We start from the raw sequence: 19,871 nt of genomic DNA, 5'->3' as shown, positions 1-19,871 counted from the left end.
ATACTGTTTATTTCTCCTAGTCAGAACCGAAACCGGGAAAGCCGGTTAATCCAGAGTGTAATAAAGAAAAAACTTCAATATTAATTTAACTCATATACTAGGTAAAAATTAAAATATTACAAAAATTAATCTAGAAATCATTATTATATTATAATATGTTGGAGTAAAATTTATTAGATCAATTTATTGTGTTGATTGATTGTAATCAGTTTATTATAACTTAGGGTTAGTTTATACACTCCGTGTAAAACAAATCACAGTGTAGTAGGGACAAAAATTTATTTTCAGTTAAATGGGGTAATAAACAATAGGGTCTAGTAGAAAATTATATAACTCTTTCTTTTTCATAAAATTAATATGGGTTTTTTTAGATGAATTTAAGATTTTTTTGGGTGGTACAAACTATAGGAAATATGAATTACCAGAACAGGAAACATTGGGATTTTAATGTGTATGTGTTTATTATATATTAATAACAAATGGGATGAATTTATCAAAACGTTTTTAAATAAATTTGAAATATTAAATAAATTAATTAAACATGAAGAAAGAAAACCATTATGTCACCTGTAATAATTGTTTCTTCTCTTCAAGCCCAAGAGAAGCATACATGTGAAAAAGAGAAAAATAATGAAGTAAATGTCGTCCATGTTCTGAAACTTCTTTTTGAAGCATAGAGAGAACAGCAATCAATAAGTGATCACTCATTGTTGCCTTCGGGTCGAATAGAATCACTAAAAATATTAAATTTAATATTATTAACATATAATGATAATAAAACTTATAAGTTACTGAAAAAAAAAAATCACACTAACATTCAATAAAAATGAAAGAAAATGCAAGAATTGCACATCACATATGTAGTTTTTATCATTTTGAGAACAGATTTAGAAAAAAAAAAAATCAAAAATGAATAGAGTATACCCATAAAATATTTAATAAACTGAAACTGCTATTTTAAACTATCATAGTACCAGAAGAGATGTTAATTTAAAAAAATCTAATCTTTTCATAATATACAGGAAATTTAAAATTTAATCATAAGAATTATGGTATCATTTTACGACTTCAGTTGCATGATTCTTAAATCCAAATTAACAAAGACACACTGAAATGAAATGAAATTATAGGTTAAAACTAAAATTAGTTATCATGATAACATTGATAACACATGAAAAAAAAAAAAAATACAATATAAAATATATAAACTGACTTGGAGCATTGACCATTGGTGGTGGACAAGGTCCATCGTGCAGCGAGAAATGGGCTAAAAAAACAATGATTTTCATAAAAACTGTTCTAACTTCTGTACTAGGGCAACTCAGTAGATATTCACAAAACCTACAAAATAAATAGGTGGAAAATCAATAATTATAAATTATATGAGAAATAAAATGTTATATCACATATTAATCTTTTCTTTATTTACCTGTTAGGATGTTTGAAAAGTATGTTATGTGTAAACCATGACCTAACAGATGCGAACGATCGAAGATGATGGTAAAGGGCATCATACCAATCTGTAGCTTGACCACGAAGGCACTTTTTTGTGTGGAAACCAGTGTGAAACAGAAATCTACTCACAATTTGAACCGACAGCAATGAAAGTTCTTCAGCTTCTGGTCCCTATCAACAGTTAATGTAAAATATCACCATGGCATCATGAATTCATTGTTATATATACACACACCATAATTGAAAACTTCATGCATCAAAAACTTTTGCTTCACAAAAACAGGTCTGTGAGATTTCATTTATTAGCTGATCAGAGCTTGGAGTACATGAAGCAGAACAGATTTAATGTCGAAACAAGGATTTTAAATTATAACAGAAAATAAAGAATGATGCTTAAAACAATTTGATATATAAAGAAAAATATATGTATGTATAGTTGACCGTAAAAATAGATATATAGGGAGAGAGTTTTGACCGCAACCCTGACCATCTCCCTATATATAAAGAAAAATAATTAGTGAACATTTTTAACACATGAGATCTTAAAATCATTGTTTTTCAACCGATTACTACCATACTTACTGTACCATTAATAGTAGAAAAAACAACATTTTATAGTATTAATTAGGAAAGGGATTCAGAACATTGCAGATTTTAAATGGATTAATGAAAAATTAATAATTAATTTAACATATAAGGTTAAAGTTAAAAACAAAATGATATTAAATTTATGTTGTACAAACCACTTTATCAGCATTATGCTGCCTATTGGGGGAGGGCAAACTACATGTAGCTAATCTTCTCATGAACTGAAAATATTCAGCACTGAACTGGTTCCTAGTGTGCATAAAACTTATATTCTGTCTTCTAACACTTCGTTCAATAGCTGGTGGCATTTTAACAATTCCAGAATTACTATCACCTAAAATATCAAAGAAAGTAGAATCAATTTTAATTCTGGAGTTAATACTTATAAATATCTATAAATGATGAAAAATGTAGAAGATAACAAGAAATCGAGTAGCACTATTAACAAAGCATATGACATGAAAAGAAGGGACTGATTAAATCAGAGCATATTCAAGACAAAAAAAATCTGGCAAGATTGGTAAAATAAAAAAATTTACTTAGTTATTAAAATGTTATAAAATATATATAAACCATTTTAGAATTAAGTTTCTTTGATATACAGCAGGAGTCTTCAAACTTGTTTGCAAGTTCGAGTCCCCAGCCCTTTCTGGGATTTTTTCAAGCTTAAAATTATACAATACTCACTCATAGCCTCCCCCCGAGAATTTGTGAGGTCCGTTAGCCAATGGGTGGCACTCACAGAAATAGGCGAGAGTGACGAACCCACCCAATGAAAACCACGTCAAGAAACACGCGATATATTTCCTTAGTACATCCCGCGAGGCCTTGGACCTCCACAGTCTGTCAGGCCAATAATAATAATAACAACCTGAATTGTTAGAAAAAGGTTTTAGAAATTTTTTTAAATGTTTGAAGATATATGCAAGGTAGATAAGACTTGTTCCCCATCACCTGTCTGAACTCGCAAATGCGAGGAAAGTCACATAATAAATAATAATAAATAAATAATAAAACATCTGATTGTTATTTTGTAGGATTTACTAAATTTGTAAATTTTACATTGTAATCAAAATTCAGTGTGGACGTGCTCATGACCAGCAGCTGTAGAAGCTCTGATATTGAGCTATGCATTAAGTTAGCATAAAAACTATAGATCTTAAATGGCCCTTACCTCATAATCAACTTACAGCAATAAAAATAAAAGATTAATTCTATGCATATGTGCAATTACTTTTAACTTCTCCTTTCCATATTTGTAGAAGTAAGATAGTTCAAAAGTATATATATATTTTTTTTTACCAAATTGCACAATCTACAATTGAAAAATATATATAATATAAAATATTGAAAAATCATTACTAAGAGAGAGCAGGTTTAAATGATTGACTAGATCTACACTGTCATCTTGGCGAGTGTAATATAACATATAAGCGTTCCACCATCGTTTTTGCCTCCTGTAGGTCATTCTCTTTATCATATGATCAAACACCTGGAAGAAAAACATTTTTTTTTTTTTCAAATAGAGAAAATAACAACTCCTTCAGTTCCTGAAACTCAACTTGAGATAACAACTTTACCTCTCCCATGTATTCACCCCCAAAACACTGCGACTTCATTTCTTCATCATCTTCCATTTTACATTCAGTAACTTCACCATCATCAAATTTATACCACTTTGATGTTCCATCTTTTAACCTGAAAATTAGTTAGAAGAGATATTAGAGAAAAAGCTCACATTATATTCACATTAATATCATTCACCTATACAATAGCAGTACAACTCAAAAATTCTTCATTAATTTAGAATTCATCAACATGGTTAACCAAACTGCATCATGTTTTATTAGATCCAATTCAAAATTCATCTCTGCAAAGGTCTTAATTTTCCCAATTTCAATATCAAACAAACTAAATAGTATTTTAAAAGCCCCTCATATACAGTCCTTTATAACATATCAGTTTATTTTCATCACTTTTCTCATGATTCAAAACCCCTTCAGACATGGATCACTTTCAACATCATCATGGTCTCACTCCCTCATACATTGGATAAGGGAAGGCCTGATGCATACACCTAATGAATAAAGTTCTAAGAGGCATTTTAAACGATATCACTGTTAGGAAGCAAAGTTGGAATATTTGAATCGATAAACTTCTATTATGTAGTATAAGATAAAAATGTTGCATAAGTCTGAAAGGTTAGACAACTAAATAAAATTGGTTAGGGAAAAACTAAAAATCAAATGATTGAAACAAGTACTTACTTATGTAAAATATAAGAATAATAATGGCCGCCACTAGCTTGTCCACTATGAACAACGATTCCTGTCAATTGATACTTCGTGCACTCTTTGGGGCTTTCATTATCATCGTAATCAACCTCACCTTCCAGTTTTGCAAGGCCGGAAACTATAACATAATTAAACAAGTAGAAATAATAAATTTAATAATTATTTAAGTATATGAAGGGTACAAAGGAAAAATTATCATTTTAACTTTTTGTTTTATTCAAAAAAATAAAAAGTCTACCTCATCAACAATATTATATTTAGTTTCTTTTTAATACCAGGCACTTTGTTAGAGGAATGAGGAATTGTTTTGAAATGTTTCATTAATTCATGTCAATGACATTACTAACTCTAATTTGAAAACAATGGACTCCCATTGTTTTTCATCTGCACTCTTCATATTAAATTAAATTAAATTAAATCTGTACCGCTACAACCCATGAAGGGTCGGGGATTCAGTACTTTGTAAGAGTACTGTTACTGGCCAACGGTTGTCCAAGGAGGTGATTTGGTCAGAATCACGCTCGATCACCAGATTTTTACCCAATTAAGGAGGCTGGGTGGAACCCAGGAGGGCTCCAGAACCCTTTTGAATGCATAACCTTATTTTTACTCTTAATAATTTAGGAAAACATTTTAATATAAATAATTAGTTGTACTTTTAAAACTAAGTTCCTAAGTTAGTTATTCCAAGGTTACTTTCAGTAATCCATTTACACCCTTTATACACTTCTTTATTTATCTTTTTAACATCTGAAAAACGTTTCGGGCTCCTCTGCACATTAACCAGTTCTTATTATTTATTTGTGGAAAAGTGTCATTTTAAAATAAATATCATTTTTATATAAGCCCAATTTTTTTATATTAACAAGCTTATTTTTTTTTTTATAATTCATTATTGCTGTTTTCAAACAATATTTGCCTTTTTAAATGCACTTTCCTCCTTCTGCCCACTTACTTATTCAAATTTGTTTGAAAACTGCAATAATGAATAATACAAAAATAAGCTTGTTAATAAAAAGAATAGGGTTTATATTCATTTGGGAATATAGAAAAAGGGTTTTTAATTTTAAATGACACATATCCAAAAATTAATAATAAGAATTTGATAATAGGCAGAGAAGCCTGAAACTTTTTAAGATATTGAAGGAATAAACAAGTGGATAAAGGGTGTAAATATATTCCTGAAAATAACATATAATATGTTTCCCTAAAACTTTATTATATTATATACAGAACTTTATAATATTATATACAGAACTTTATAATATTATACACAGAAGTTTATAATATTATATACAGAACTTTATAATATTATATACAGAACTTTATAAAAATTAACTATATACTATATATATGGAGAATGTGTTGTATTTTTGACCAATTTTCAATAAAAGAATTTCATAATGTTGTTAAAGTAAATCCTTACTTGAATGCATGAATGTCATCTTCACTAATCTCTGCCCCCAATTGCACACATTTTAAATATTATATTTTGAGTAATAATTTTTATTTTTAAAAAACTTTTATCATGTAGTCAGTGGTACAACACGTATACTTGACAAGGTATTAATAACAACTAACAGGTAGATATAAGCTATAGGTTAATTGATATATTTAAACAGAAATGAATACATTAAGAAAATATATAAAAAGTGAACAATATTCCTAAAACAAAAACCTAACATTTTAATGACTAAAGCAGGGTCCACACTATGCCGCAGTAGGCCAGGCAGGCTGACCCGGGCGTGCTAAGCCGGTCGGGCATGTTTGGGCCGGCACGGTGTCCACACCGTAACGAAGCCGACCGGGTTATTTCTACCTTATTTTATTATTATTTTAGTTTCAACACCAAGACTGGTTACTTCGTTGAAGAGTACTTTTTAGAATTTTTTTTAAAGTGTCCTTTAAGTGTTAAAGTGTTTTCAAATTGATTACCAACTATGACGTCGCTGTCAGCCATGGCTGTGGTGATACTCGTTTTAAATAAGCCTCCAAAAAGACGTCAAAGAAGATTTTGGTTTATCCTGAGCCTTAGGAGAGGACGGCAGCTGTACAGGGCTAGCGAATTTTAGAATTTTAATTGTAACTGTAGCCGCTCGGGACGTCACCACTATATTTTTGTTCGCCTCGACTCGGCTTCCTTTGATCTATACCAACTTTATGCGGGTTGGAATCGGCACGACCCGGGCCGGCATTTTCTAACCCCGCAAAGTCGCCCGGGGTGTCTACATCAACGCGGCTTAGCCCGCCCGGCCTACCGCGGCATAGTGTGGACCCTGCTTAATGTTCTGCTTCTAGTATGTTCCATCTCTGAGAAGATGGGTTCATAAGCTTTGTGGAAATTTCGGCAACAAAAGAACATTCATTCATTATTTCATTATCTTTGGCCAATGACCTACCAGTCACTGTCAATATTCTTATTTAAAAGGAAAAAACAGACACTTTTAATTCTTTTATGATATTCGGAACCATTGCCTTCACAATACATTACTTCTGATGATCTGTAATATTTTCTTCAACTTAAAAAAAAAAAAATTAAATAATTCAATCATGAAAACAGAATACAATTTTAGGAAGTGTTTACTGGATACTTTTGGCTAAGATATTGAAAATTTCAAGGGAGAAGGTTCATACAAGTCTTCAAAATACGAAAAATTCTATAGGGCATAGAAAAACGAATCAGAGGATTTAGTAATAGAAGAAATGTCTCTTGATCTCTAAACAGGGAGATCCTCCTAGAAGGCCTATTTCAAGGAAAAATGGTCTCAATATAATGAAAAAAGAAACCCACTAGGATGTGGAACAGGCCCAAATAACCTTAAATCAGATAGGAACTAACATTATGAAGACCCTATTTCCCTTAATTATAAACGGTTCTACCATTTTGGCGAAGAGTCACATACCCAATTTCATTCCTGTGCCTATTTGTAGTTTTGAGTCTTCGTTTCACACCTATTCGAACAAACATACTGACATAATATAAAATAAAAACTAGGAGAATCCTAAAATGTTGATTTACTATTATTTTAGTTTTTGTTTGAAGCTCGTAAATCATTAAAATTTCTAATTTAACATAAAAAAAATCATACAAGAAAGTGAAAATAAACAATTGATTTTTACAAAATATTAAAATCTGATGTTTCAAACAAACCTGTATATGGCTCCATATCTAACAATCTTGGAAATTCAAAATAATCATTGAATTTTATGGCACAAACTCTCTCAAAATCATACTCAAACCTTTTAAGCTGAATAGTCAAAATAGGAGGAAGTTTTTTTACACACAATCTCTTAACAGTAACAACCTAAAAAAATAAATAAAATTGATTAATATATGTGATTGACCACATGTTGATTTGAAGAGGGTCAGAGAAAAAAATAGTTATCAACTGTTTATTTATTTAATTACTACTAATGGAGGTCTCCATCATGGCTGCAATGAAAATATACAAAGAAGGAAGAGTAAATCTAACATTGAAATAGAAACAAAAAAAAATATAAAGGAGGTATGAAGGTATACGGGTAGATGACTATTTTACATTTTTGTTTGGGTCACTCTTTTACTCTTACATTGACTCTACCTTATTTGCATTTCTTTTTATTCAGCTGTGATGAAGATCTACTTTGTCACAAAGATTTTTTCTTTCTTCTTAATAGCAACCCTGACTATCTCTTTAAAATCTAAAATTAATTATTATCAACATAAAATGTTTAGAAATGTAGAATAGTCGAGGAAGGCTGGCTGAAGGCTCTTGCTGGAAAGTTAAACCAATGAAATAAAATTGTATTATCTACAATATAATTTAATAAATAATATTGTACAAGTATATTGTTACCCTTTACACCTGATGTCACAAGCCTAATCCTCTACCCAACATTTCTACCTTACCAACTGATTATGAGCCACATTCTGGTTTTTAGGATATAATTCCTACAATATATTCTCGCTCTACAAAAAAATAAATATCTTAATCTGAAAAATGATTAAATACTTAATCCTTATTCAGAGGTCTCTTTTTATTTTGGAATAACTCTAGCACCTCACCCCCATCCTCTGCAAAATTATTTTTAGGCCATGGAGCGAAATAAGTTAAGAAAGGCCTAGACTATCTGGTGGGTGAGGTAGAAATTCCAGATTTCTCTAATTCTATATAAGTGGATTGATTGGTGCGGCTTAAATACAGGAAGGACCAGCCAACAACTCTTTTTCACTTTTCCTGATGTAAAGATGGGAACTAACGATGTCCTTAGACATTACACACCTAGTGACAAGTATGCGAGTACACACTCAGTTTTTAGCTCGATTTCACCAAACAGGCAATCACAAAAATGAAAAAAAGTCGATACCCCAGGCCGGGTATATATAGCGTTAACAACAATAGTGTTGTTTTGACTTTTCGTTTCATCTCAACTGATATTAAACACTAAAACCTATTATTACTAATGATAAAATAACTAAACAGTAATTGCATGAAATATCAAACCTTTTTATCACATTTATCACAGTGGTATGCATCAGCTCCCTCCAATAATTCACCTTTTACATACTGCTCTAAAGAATCTTGCAATGTAGACTGATTCCTAATGTCAACACTAATAACACTAAATGGTTCTTCTTTGGAATACCTAAAAAAATTTTTTTTTATTAGACCTCAAAATGGTATTTTGTATCTAAAAAGTGAGATAGAAATTACGGCTATATACCTATGAGGACAGCCTTTACATATTTTTTGATCAGAATAAGAGCCTCCTAATATTTTACCCATAATTTGCTCTTGACCTAAAGCTTTAAGTGCATCATCTATACTTTCAACTAAGCTCATAAAAAACTCTACAGCGTCCTGCTGCTCTCTAAGATTAACAGGTTCTCCTTGAAGTCTAAAAATCCAAATAATAAATTACATACTTGTATCATGGAGGTAAGTAAAGTTAAAAAAAAAAAAAACAGCCAACTTACTTAAAATGTCTCCAGAGCCCTTTAGGAATATAATACTGTAATTTACTGTAAGCGAGATGACCAAAGATAGCTTGAACCTGTTTTAAAATACCTATATTATACTCTTTCCTAGATTCTTCTAATGACGATTTTTCTTCGCTTTCAGGTCCACTACCGCTCATTATACTCTGCAATTATATAAAAACTTAGAATAAGGAAATTTTAAAGGTAATAGTTAAATTATAAGGCAGTTTTAAGGCTTTCATCAATATTCAATAGTATCTATATCGTATATAAATGCATTAAAAAAAAAAAAAAGTGTTATTCAGAAAATCTACAAAGAAAGAAAAAATATCAGAAATTATTTTATACAGTTTACTATAAAAAAAAAAAATTAAGACCTCAGCAGTCTTACTTCATTATCATTATTGTAGAAGTCATCAGAATCAGTAGTGGCACCTTCAGCAGCTAAAAGACCTATCCTAATTCCAGGAACCATATAAAGTTGCTGGAGAACAGAATTCATATAGCAAGTAGCTCCGGCATTTTTCAAGCCAACGAATCCAGAAATTGGACGAGGGCCAATAGGAGGTAGATAATCCCACTCCTGAAGTCCTTCGTCATTTTCTGAAATTAAAATTCAATATGAATCATAAAAAAATTAAAACATGCCACAAGAATGTCTTCAGAAGTAAGGAGGAATATTTTCTTCAAAGATTTGATTTTGATGAGTAAGAAAACAAATTGAAGCTGAAAGAAACTAAAAACTTAACATTTTTACAATCGAATTATTCCACCATTTAATGTCAGCTTAGACTTTAAAGTTCTTGAGACATTTCTTAAACATAAATTTGATTTTAAGTCTCTGCAATTTCTCAAGAAACTTGATAAATTTATATTTATCGTAAAATAACAGTTTGAATGAAAACCAGATATATGATCCATGGGTACGCACACAACAGAAGGGCAGTATTAGTGGACTCACTAAAATGGAAAAAAAAAAGAAGACAGTTTGAGCTATCACATCACATCAGTTGTACTAAAGGTTATTTTATAAATTTTAATTGTGATCACACACCTGGAAATTCATAACTATTATACTACCATTAATAGCCTTCTTTCCAACCTGTTATCCTGAGAAAAATGCAGCCCAAATATATTGGGTTGCTACAATATAATGTAATACAAAAACTAAGAAAAAGTAATTAACAAAAACACAATACTTGCAATTCAGCACAGTGTTCTTTTTTTTAAAAAATTACATTACATTTTTTTTTTTGTTTCTTTGTAATTTTTTTCTGTTTTGTTCTTAACAGTATCTATTTTATCATCTCTATTCCACTCTTGTATATCTCATACTTTTTTTTTTCCCCCTCAGCCAAGACTCCCATTGGAGTCCTATACTGCCTAACCATGGTTGGGGGTCTAAGTTTTTCATTTTGTGGGACCGCCACTCATTGAAAAAAGTCTACGCCCCAGGCTGGAATCGAACCGGCACTGCCAATAGACACCAAATTGAATACTTCTCTTTTCCAGTAATCCATCACAAATATTTAATTTATTATACAAGTTTTATTCAAATTTATAGACTAATCAGATGTCAAAATTTCCAGCACGCACATACAAACAAAAAAAATTATAAAATGAAGTTATGAATAAATAAAAAATGTAGAAATAAAATAGCAATAATAGTAGTAAGTTAAAAAACGAATTATAAAGAATAATAATAATAATAATCCTATCGGTAAATAGAGTTTACATAATACTATACATAATATTAAGAGAAAGTAAACAAAATTTTTTTTTAAAGAGTAAGTTAGCTGGTTTGAAACCTAAGTAAGTTTTCAGGTGCATTAATCAACCTTTAGACTTTGTTAACTCAATGTATGTAAAAGCAATGGCAAATGAATGTTCACTAGAGAAAACACTAAAAATGATCAACATTTTAAAGAAAGATTTTTTTTTTAAAATCATTTTCTAAGGATTATCGTTATTATTTTATTTTTAATTAATACAAAAATTTCAACATAAATCAGCATAATCATATTTTCAATTTCATATTTTATAAAAATCTTACTGCAGTTGAAACCTTATTTTTAGTGTTGTATTGGGATAACTAAGTATATTCCAAACAGCGATCATTTTCATTTACTTTTTATCAACTGTATGGATGAAACCATTTACACATTGTTTGCATAGATAACAGTTGTACAACATTTGAGAGATATAATTCACCAGGATGATCTACTAATATCAGAGATAATCTGTTTAATATTCAATTAATTTGTGAAAATCTTTCTAAATTTTTCATTCAGTGACTCGGCAAAGAAAAGTATTTAAATAATATAGCCATAATTCTTTTAGCACAAGGAATCTTGGATAAATAGTCTGTTCACAAGTTGTATTCTTTGAGATAAAATCTTTATACTGACATTTCCTAAGATTCGACCACTAACTAGATAAAGATACTAAATTCTATTGGCTCATTGAGTCTTTAAATGATAAGACCATGTAAGGTTTGTAAAATAATAAGTAGTTATTTACATTTGTAAAAAAAAAAAAAATTGAACAAACCTGTATAAAACATATCAGTAAGCATTGTGACTAGAAGTTTCATATTTGGGGCACAGTTATCACAGAGAGAAACAAGGAGTTCAAAAGCCGAGCTAAGAGTTAAAGGAGAACTACAAACAGGTACTGCCTGCTCACCGCTTAGCTCCCCAGTCTTTTGAAGGTGTAGCATCATTTTGGAAGCAGGGAAGATAAAATCTTCAACTAACTCCTAAAAGTAGAAACGGAAATACACAATTATGTGCTTTATACATCATGTAAAGTAATTGTATTATTATCTGAAGCAATGGAGCATATTGGAGCATATTTACACTTTGAAATGTCTGAATAGCTTAAAGTGTTTAATACTTCAAAATTTCCATTTTCTTCTTCTTTTTTTTCATTATAATAGATCTCAAGAAACTTATGGCTATTAGGATAACAGTACTTAAAAATCATAAAACTGTTGAGTTTTAAAATGAAATTATTTGACTCTAATTAATTACGTCATTTGAAAATTATTGGTAACTTTAAAAAAAAAGAAGCATAGTTTACAATTTAAAAGAGGGCATGTAATCAATAATTTTCATATAAATGCATATACATAAATAAAAGAAACCTTAATGAGATTGATGCCAGCATTTTCATCAGAGCCTATTTGGAATTTTTTCTCTGGTGAAATAAATGATAAAAGTTCTTTAGCAATTCCTAAATGTCCATCTAAAACAGCCTCTTCAACCCCTGTACACCCTGTTTCTTTAACGTGTTCCTAAAAATAAGTAAATATAATAACTAAAAATTTACAAACATTACTTCACTAAACCATAATGTAGGTTACTAACTTTCGTAGTCTTCAACCATTTGATCTCCTGGTTTAAAAGTGTTTCAGCTGTATTAAGTGGGCAATTATACATATAAGCAAAATTTAATAATCGGCATAAGAGCTAAAAAAAAAATATTAGTATTAATGACATCAGTACCATAAATTAAACCCATTATTTAATACTAGTAGTATATATTTTACCTGAAAATATTCATGAGAATTTTTTGCATAATTTAATACTAAATTGTGTAGAACATTAAAAAGAAGAATTATACTAAAGTGTAATGGTTTATGTGATGTTCCAAAGGTAACCATTAATAGAAATTGCTCTGCAGCCACTATTCTTATCGACCTAAAGTTAAAAAAAAAAAGAGATAATATTTTACAATAACTTAGAACCCCAAGATAATTAAAGACTACGAATTTTAAAAGCAAAGAAATTGGTTTGATAAGCATAATAATCCAGTACTAGAAACTAAAATAAAGCTTAATGGTGAGCAAATTGAGGAAGATAGCAATAAAACATTGATTACATAATATAAATTGTGAAGGAAATACAGTTGGAATTCGCTATAATAGGTTATTAGATATAGTGCGTTGGATAACAGAATAAAGATTTCAGTCATCTAGGGAAAGGAGTAAGTGAAAAACCAAGGAGGAGGATGAGAGTCGAGTGAGAAAGGAATCTTAAAACTCATTTATTATGACAACAAAGTAAAAAAAAAAAAAATAAGGCAAATAAGTTAGCAAATATTTCTATATTACACTAGAAACTAGTAAAAACTCACCTGTTGCTGCACAGAAGCACTAAATCAATAATAAACGTCTGCCACCATTTTTCTTCCATTAAGTACCCCAAGGCCGAAGAATTGAGAACAAGAGCTATTGTTAAGTCTTCTAATGCTTCTTTGCAAACTGTAATTAATAATAAAAATTATTATTATTTACATGAGTTTTTGAGGCTAATCAAAACACACAAACACTTCTTATTGATTTTTCTTTCTTCCTCTAAATGTAATAAATAGTATTTGAAGAAGATGGGCAGGGCTATGTTCAAGAGGGAAGAAAAAATAGTTGTCGGATTTAAGTAATCCGAATTTTTCAGTTCTTTTTTGAATTTATATAAAGTTGAGGTCGGGGGTCTCATTTTCTGATGCCCCCCTTGCCGCAGACACCGGTAGACCCTGAAGACGCTGCCATTGCTATGCACTATGCAAGCTAGGACCTGGCCTGCCCCTACCATTACTCCAGAGTCCAGGACACGCTCGCCAGCCTTTGAGGGAGAAGCAGCCTGTTAAGTGAACCCAGGCGAAGATTCATGGTTTTCACCATTTCACCCACCATGCACATGGATGAGGGAAGCGGCCATAGAACGCAGAAGTAACCGCAGCAGCGAGACTTCTAACCCAGTCACCAGATAAGCGACCACTATTTTTTATTATGAAGGACCACCTAAATTTCTGTTATCATAGCAATAATTTAAATAGTCTTTTCAGCTAACACACTAACCATGATCTGCCCCTCCAGGGAATTAACATTTTGAAATAAAAAGAAAATATATGCATGTCTTTGACAGAAAAGTCTCACAATTTCGACACACCCTTTTCCACAATGGTTACCTAAAGTACACCACGGACAGGTCCCGATGTAAACATAAATAAATTAACTATTGATTTATTTTCTGGCGATGTTTCGACATACACTGTAGGTCTTCATCAGGGCTGTTAGGTGGAAGCGTGAACAGGGACCCCTCACATCATGAGGTCTTACACCTAACAGCCCTGATGAATACCTACAGCTTAGGTCGAAAAATCAGCAGAAAATAAATTAATAGTTAATTACTATTTTTTCTTTCCTCTTGAACACAGCCCTGCCTATCTTCAAATTATCTTACAGTCAACCATTTATATGTATATGTAATAAATAATAATTTTTATAACTGGTGATAAAAATAAATAAATACAAAATTAAGGGAACTAAAAGGTATCTATAATTGTACAATTGCTATCTATATACATCTATCCACCGCCCACAGTCCAAACCCAAATCAACAAGATCAGCCTTAATGCAATGATCCCACCTAGCTTTTGGTGACTCCACAAACATTTACTTGTTGGCTCAGTGCTCATTAACTTATTATTAAGGCAGTGGTACCCAACCAGTGGTCCATAGAAAGAACTGACAGCACATATTTGTGAGGGTTTAAGAACAATTTTATGGTTTGTTTTTTTGGTGTCTGAGTATTAGTTGAAAGGTTTTAAATTCACTATGATTGCTTCTCAATCCCTAACAACCTGATTTTCCTGGGGAAGATCCCTCTTTCTTTTAAGTCGAGGGCCGGCTGGTCTACAGATGGTGTAATTTCTGGCTTAGTAATCCTTGAACTTATACTGGTTGAGAATCACTGTTCGAAGGCATTTGTTCATAAGAGACCCAGCAATTTAACATGCCCATTTTAATTTATTAAATTGTAGCTATTAAGTTTCTAAACAGAGGGAACAAGCTAATTAATTTTGAAATAACTAAAAAATAACAAATATTCCACACCTCTATTTTCTCTTCTATTTCATTTATTTTAGTAATCGTAGATCCCAAATATTTAAATTTCCTTACCTGTTCAAATGGATTCCCTTCAATAAACATATTTTTTAAATAATTATTAGATTAATATACAAGTTACAAAAACTTTAGGAATAAAACATCTAAACGTATTTTTCAAAGTATTAGAAATCAATTTTTAAAACATATAATAGTCCATGAGCTAGTCTTTTACCCAATGCTAACACAAGGTTTGATAACAATCATATTGTGCTTTATATCCTTACTTTTTCATTTTTTTCAAAAAATAATTTACAAGCTGTCATTTTTTTATTATTTCAAATACTTTTCATCAAATTAACTGGAGGTCATTTGATTTAGCCATAAACCATGGAACTCAACTCTAAAAATTAATTAAAGAAATGCAGGCGGAGTGTTAGATTTTTTAAATAGTTCTGTTGTAAACATTTCTTACAAAAATATATTTACCTAATATATCAAATGTTGTTGGCGTGGCACGAGCTATAGCATCGTGGATTGCCTGCGGATCAGCTGAAATAAGGGTAATATCAGCTGCGGCAGCAGCCCATGCCAATTTCATCAAAGATCTCAACAGCTCATCAGGAGGTGTCCATCCATTCCATTTATTGCTGAATCCAAACTGTAAAGCGAATTATAGCATTTCAATAAAACAAGAATGTAAAATGAAACTATTAAATGGCAATATTTAATATTTATTGTTTACTTCTTTTCCATAAATTATCTTTAATAAAAGCAAAGGGTATAAAAAAATATATATATTGTTTACATTAAATAGAAACTGTTATCAAAGAATAACAGTTCTGAAAAATATAGATACCTGACTCGTAATAAACTTATATACGCAGGAACTACAGAAATGAGTATCCAAAGCAATGAACAATTCTCAGAAAATTTAAAAAATGAAGTCAATACCCAATATAATTATTAAGAAGGGATAAACTAAGCATTGCAAGCCATTTCAACAATAAAACTGTAACACATTGTATTCTAAATTTTAAAATATAAGTGAAAGTGCAAGAAAGGAACAAGATAATATAAGCCAAAAATGTGAAACTAAGTTCTGTGAGTGCCTCATGAACTAATAATAATAAAAGCAAATATCCTATAAATAAATGGCCTATCATATCATTTGTTAATATAAAAGGTTTACAACTTTACGTTGTTTGGTACAGAACGTCAAGGGGACAGACCTCATGTGATTTGAATAAATAAATTCAGTGAGCCTTTGAAGATTTGTGGATTATGCTAAAATCATTCTTTACTAACAACAAACATTTTTGGCACACTTAAGATCTATATGAAGTATAAAGGCAATAAAAAAAATTAAAAAAATGATCACCCTTATCTCTCCCCTCCCCAATCTAAATGAGTCTCCTAATGGAGAAGAATTCACTGTTGCAACCCTACACTGGTCAATACCAGCCTGAAATATGAGTTGCCACTTGACAATTTGAGCCAGTAAAGTACAAGCCAAGGAAGGTCTTAAAACATAATGTGAGAAATTATTAAACCAACGATATGCAGTGGAAAATTAGTTATGTCAGGTTGCATTTTAAATAAAACATTCTGAACCTAATAAAATTATATGTAAAAGAAAAAAAATATCATGAGACAAAAATATCATTGACAGGTTTAATTTTGGCAAAATAAGAAAATAATCAAAAGAAATATAAGCCCAAAGGATATTAACCTTAACGTTTATTTTAATGTTAGGTAAATTCTTATTTCAATGCAAACTTAAATCATGCAATAATATTAATCCATCCTCTTATATTTTTACAACCTTCTTCTAAAGACCTCTTCATTTAAAATTTAATGAATAAAAAAAGTCCCATAACTGATTTTCTGTTTTTTAACTTTAAACATCCTGTATAATAGGCTATATAATTTAAGGTTTACTTAAAATTATTTCATCATGAAAAAAAAAACTCACTAGCAAAATGAACTTTGAAGTCTTTTCACAGGATTACTACATGGATAAAATAAATAATCTGATAAACATAAAAATATTTTCAAGTAATTAAAATGCTTAAATATGATCTTTTTATCAATTCATTTTAATATTATTATTTTTTAAAAATCAAAACATTCATTGTACATTTTCAATTCTTCATAAAAGTACTCAAAGATATTTAATCAAGGAGATGAAGGTAGGGGTATAGTCAATATAAATTATTATAAACTAAATATTTACTGTTTAATCTATGATTTAAAAGTGCACATTGATATATAGACAAAATTAAACACCTAAATCTTTACAATGTGTTTCATATGCAACCCCATTTATCATCTCGTTATGGTAACAAACCACTTACAACAGTGTCTACATATATAAAAGGGAATAGTTCTGTTTGTCCGAAATAAACTTTGGAAATACTAGACGAATTACATGCTGTTTTTTTTTTTTTCAAAAAGTTCCCTGTTGTCATGGGAAGGTTTAAAGCTACAGAAATCCCCAATTTCTCTATTAAAAAAATAGTTATGAGCAAAATTAAAAATTTTTGGTGCGTAGCTCAGAAAGTATACATTTTTTCACACTGTTATACACTAATCGATTTGTTTCTTTCTGAAGAATAAGAAAAAAATATTACTGGTACCATTAAATAATTATAATATTCATAAAAATTTTTAAAATCCTTATGAGGCTTCAATAAAGTCAGCCAACAATTTTTTTTTTAAAGGAAAAAGTAAATCATATTCGTTTTTAGCCTCATCTGAAATCTTTAAATACCATTTTTTTAAAATATGTTATTTGAATGGTGATTAAAATTCCTGCAAAAAAAAAAAAAAATTTGAATTCAGACAATTATTAACGAAGACATAATATTACAATTTTACAGAAACTGATTAGTTAAGTGTATAGAGACACTAAATATTTTATAATATATTATTATCCTACAGTTTTATAGTATATTATTATTGTTAAACTAGATAGATATAATAAGCAATTAATTCAGTGTGTAAATAAACATAATAATGTATGTTTAATTTTAATTAAATATATTAATTTATATCAAACTTTCAATTAATCTACATTCATCTCCAAATCTATCAATAGTGAAACATTGCCAGGTCTGCTAGTAAACAAATAAAACTAATTTTCCATCCCACACCAGCATCAAAAAATCTCATGTTAAATGCCAACCATTTTAACAAATTATAAGAACAATATACTTCCTTTTGGTTAGTTCCCTTTCTTTCATCAAGAAAGTGACTCGAGAAGGGTGGTTTTTTAGCCACCTAACAAATAATGTCTCCAACAGGGATTTCATAATGAAATAACAACTCAATAAGGACTAAACGTTAAGCCTCCTTTTTAGCAAACCAGGTAAAGCATAAGAGATTCATTGCAACAACTATAAATTTATTTAAAATTACCTCTTACCACACGTTAAAAGGTGTTAAATTAGACGAACCTATTTGAAAAGAAAAGTTTTATTTGCTTACATTACAACACAAGTAAAACAGTTTATATACATGGTATAGGACCAAATAAAAAAAGTAACCAGGCATATGATTCTAGTGAATTTGTTTTTAAGTTAATAATATAAAATTGAAAAATAATACATACAATTTTCTCCATGGCCATGATCAAACAGGCATGAATTCAGACTCAGAGTCTGCATGGAAATATGGATAGTCACTTATAGATTGAGCTACCAGCCGTAAATGTCAAGTTTGAGCTGACGAATGTGTTCAGGCTTATTTTTCTGCGGGAAATCACACAGCTTAGACAGGCCGCTATAGTGTGAGAACATGCCATATGATTTAACGATCTATTTTCTAAACTAATTTCAAATACTTTTCTTTCTCTAGAATATATTCAGGTACAACATTCTTTAAATAAATCTAACTCACAGACAACATATCAAATATTTGATTGACTAATGTATTTTAACTAAGTAAATTATTCTTTTTTTTTTATTTTAGGAAAAGGAAAATTGAGAATAAAATATTAAATTATGTAAAACATCTTAGTGAAAAAATAAACAAACAAAAAAGAAACATTATTAAATTATATTTATATTATGAGTAATTAGTAATTATTAAACGTGTCTTTAACTACATATCTAAAATTTAATTAATACTTTTTGGCGTCAATATTTCTTAATAAAATATACCTTAATGCATCCAAATAATCAATCACAAAATTCTTAATACAATTTGAAATCTTATATTGAAAAAACATTAATTTAGAACAAATTAATAACTTTAGCAAATACAAATTCATATTGAGCTAATGATTTCTTTAATTTAAATAGATAGAACAAAATAAAATATATATACTAATAATAGAATCATGTCACTGAATAATAATAAAAAAAAAAATAATTAATTTAAGCATTCTATTTCCAAAAGATATCAATATAATCGTAAAAGGATGACAGAACTGGTTTAAACAACACAAATCTGTGAATTTGTAATAATTTTAAATTAATTAAATGTAAAAACAAGGCATGAATCATAAATATTAATATATTTATCAGTGGCAGGGATACTTAAACATACTTTGCTCCAAGAAAAAACAATGAACTAACGGATGAATTCATACCTGTAAGATTATGGCCTAGAATCATAGCTAAATACAAATATAAGATCTAAAATAAAGAACCTTACATGCAGTAAATAATAATATAAATGAAAT

The 19,871-nt window shown here is 29.7% G+C and overlaps 1 protein-coding gene across 9 annotated transcripts in view; it reads right to left on the bottom strand.

Annotated features, from left to right (window-relative positions):
* The window catches only part of faf (ubiquitin carboxyl-terminal hydrolase-like faf), a 66,726-nt gene that overhangs the window by 10,737 nt on the left and 36,118 nt on the right, over positions 1 to 19,871 (bottom strand). For all 9 annotated transcript variants that reach the window (XM_014433917.3, XM_014433921.3, XM_014433919.2 and 6 more), the window contains 18 exons: positions 15,674 to 15,845; positions 13,435 to 13,561; positions 12,848 to 12,998; positions 12,666 to 12,767; positions 12,443 to 12,592; positions 11,848 to 12,055; positions 9,689 to 9,900; positions 9,295 to 9,461; positions 9,042 to 9,215; positions 8,822 to 8,963; positions 7,489 to 7,642; positions 4,311 to 4,455; positions 3,624 to 3,741; positions 3,406 to 3,535; positions 2,199 to 2,377; positions 1,430 to 1,626; positions 1,214 to 1,341; positions 568 to 734 (listed from right to left, as the gene is read on the bottom strand). In XM_014433917.3, the coding sequence (XP_014289403.1) occupies positions 568 to 734; positions 1,214 to 1,341; positions 1,430 to 1,626; positions 2,199 to 2,377; positions 3,406 to 3,535; positions 3,624 to 3,741; positions 4,311 to 4,455; positions 7,489 to 7,642; positions 8,822 to 8,963; positions 9,042 to 9,215; positions 9,295 to 9,461; positions 9,689 to 9,900; positions 11,848 to 12,055; positions 12,443 to 12,592; positions 12,666 to 12,767; positions 12,848 to 12,998; positions 13,435 to 13,561; positions 15,674 to 15,845 (2,823 nt within the window). The remainder of the gene's footprint in view (positions 1 to 567; positions 735 to 1,213; positions 1,342 to 1,429; positions 1,627 to 2,198; positions 2,378 to 3,405; positions 3,536 to 3,623; positions 3,742 to 4,310; positions 4,456 to 7,488; positions 7,643 to 8,821; positions 8,964 to 9,041; positions 9,216 to 9,294; positions 9,462 to 9,688; positions 9,901 to 11,847; positions 12,056 to 12,442; positions 12,593 to 12,665; positions 12,768 to 12,847; positions 12,999 to 13,434; positions 13,562 to 15,673; positions 15,846 to 19,871) is intronic.

Source organism: Halyomorpha halys, unplaced genomic scaffold (genome assembly GCF_000696795.3).
Source record: "Halyomorpha halys isolate HHAL.00 unplaced genomic scaffold, Hhal_1.1 Scaffold1282.1, whole genome shotgun sequence".
Lineage (NCBI taxonomy): Eukaryota > Metazoa > Arthropoda > Insecta > Hemiptera > Pentatomidae > Halyomorpha > Halyomorpha halys.
The sequence above is the reverse complement of the archived record's forward strand: the minus strand, read 5'-3'. Positions and strand labels throughout refer to the sequence as shown.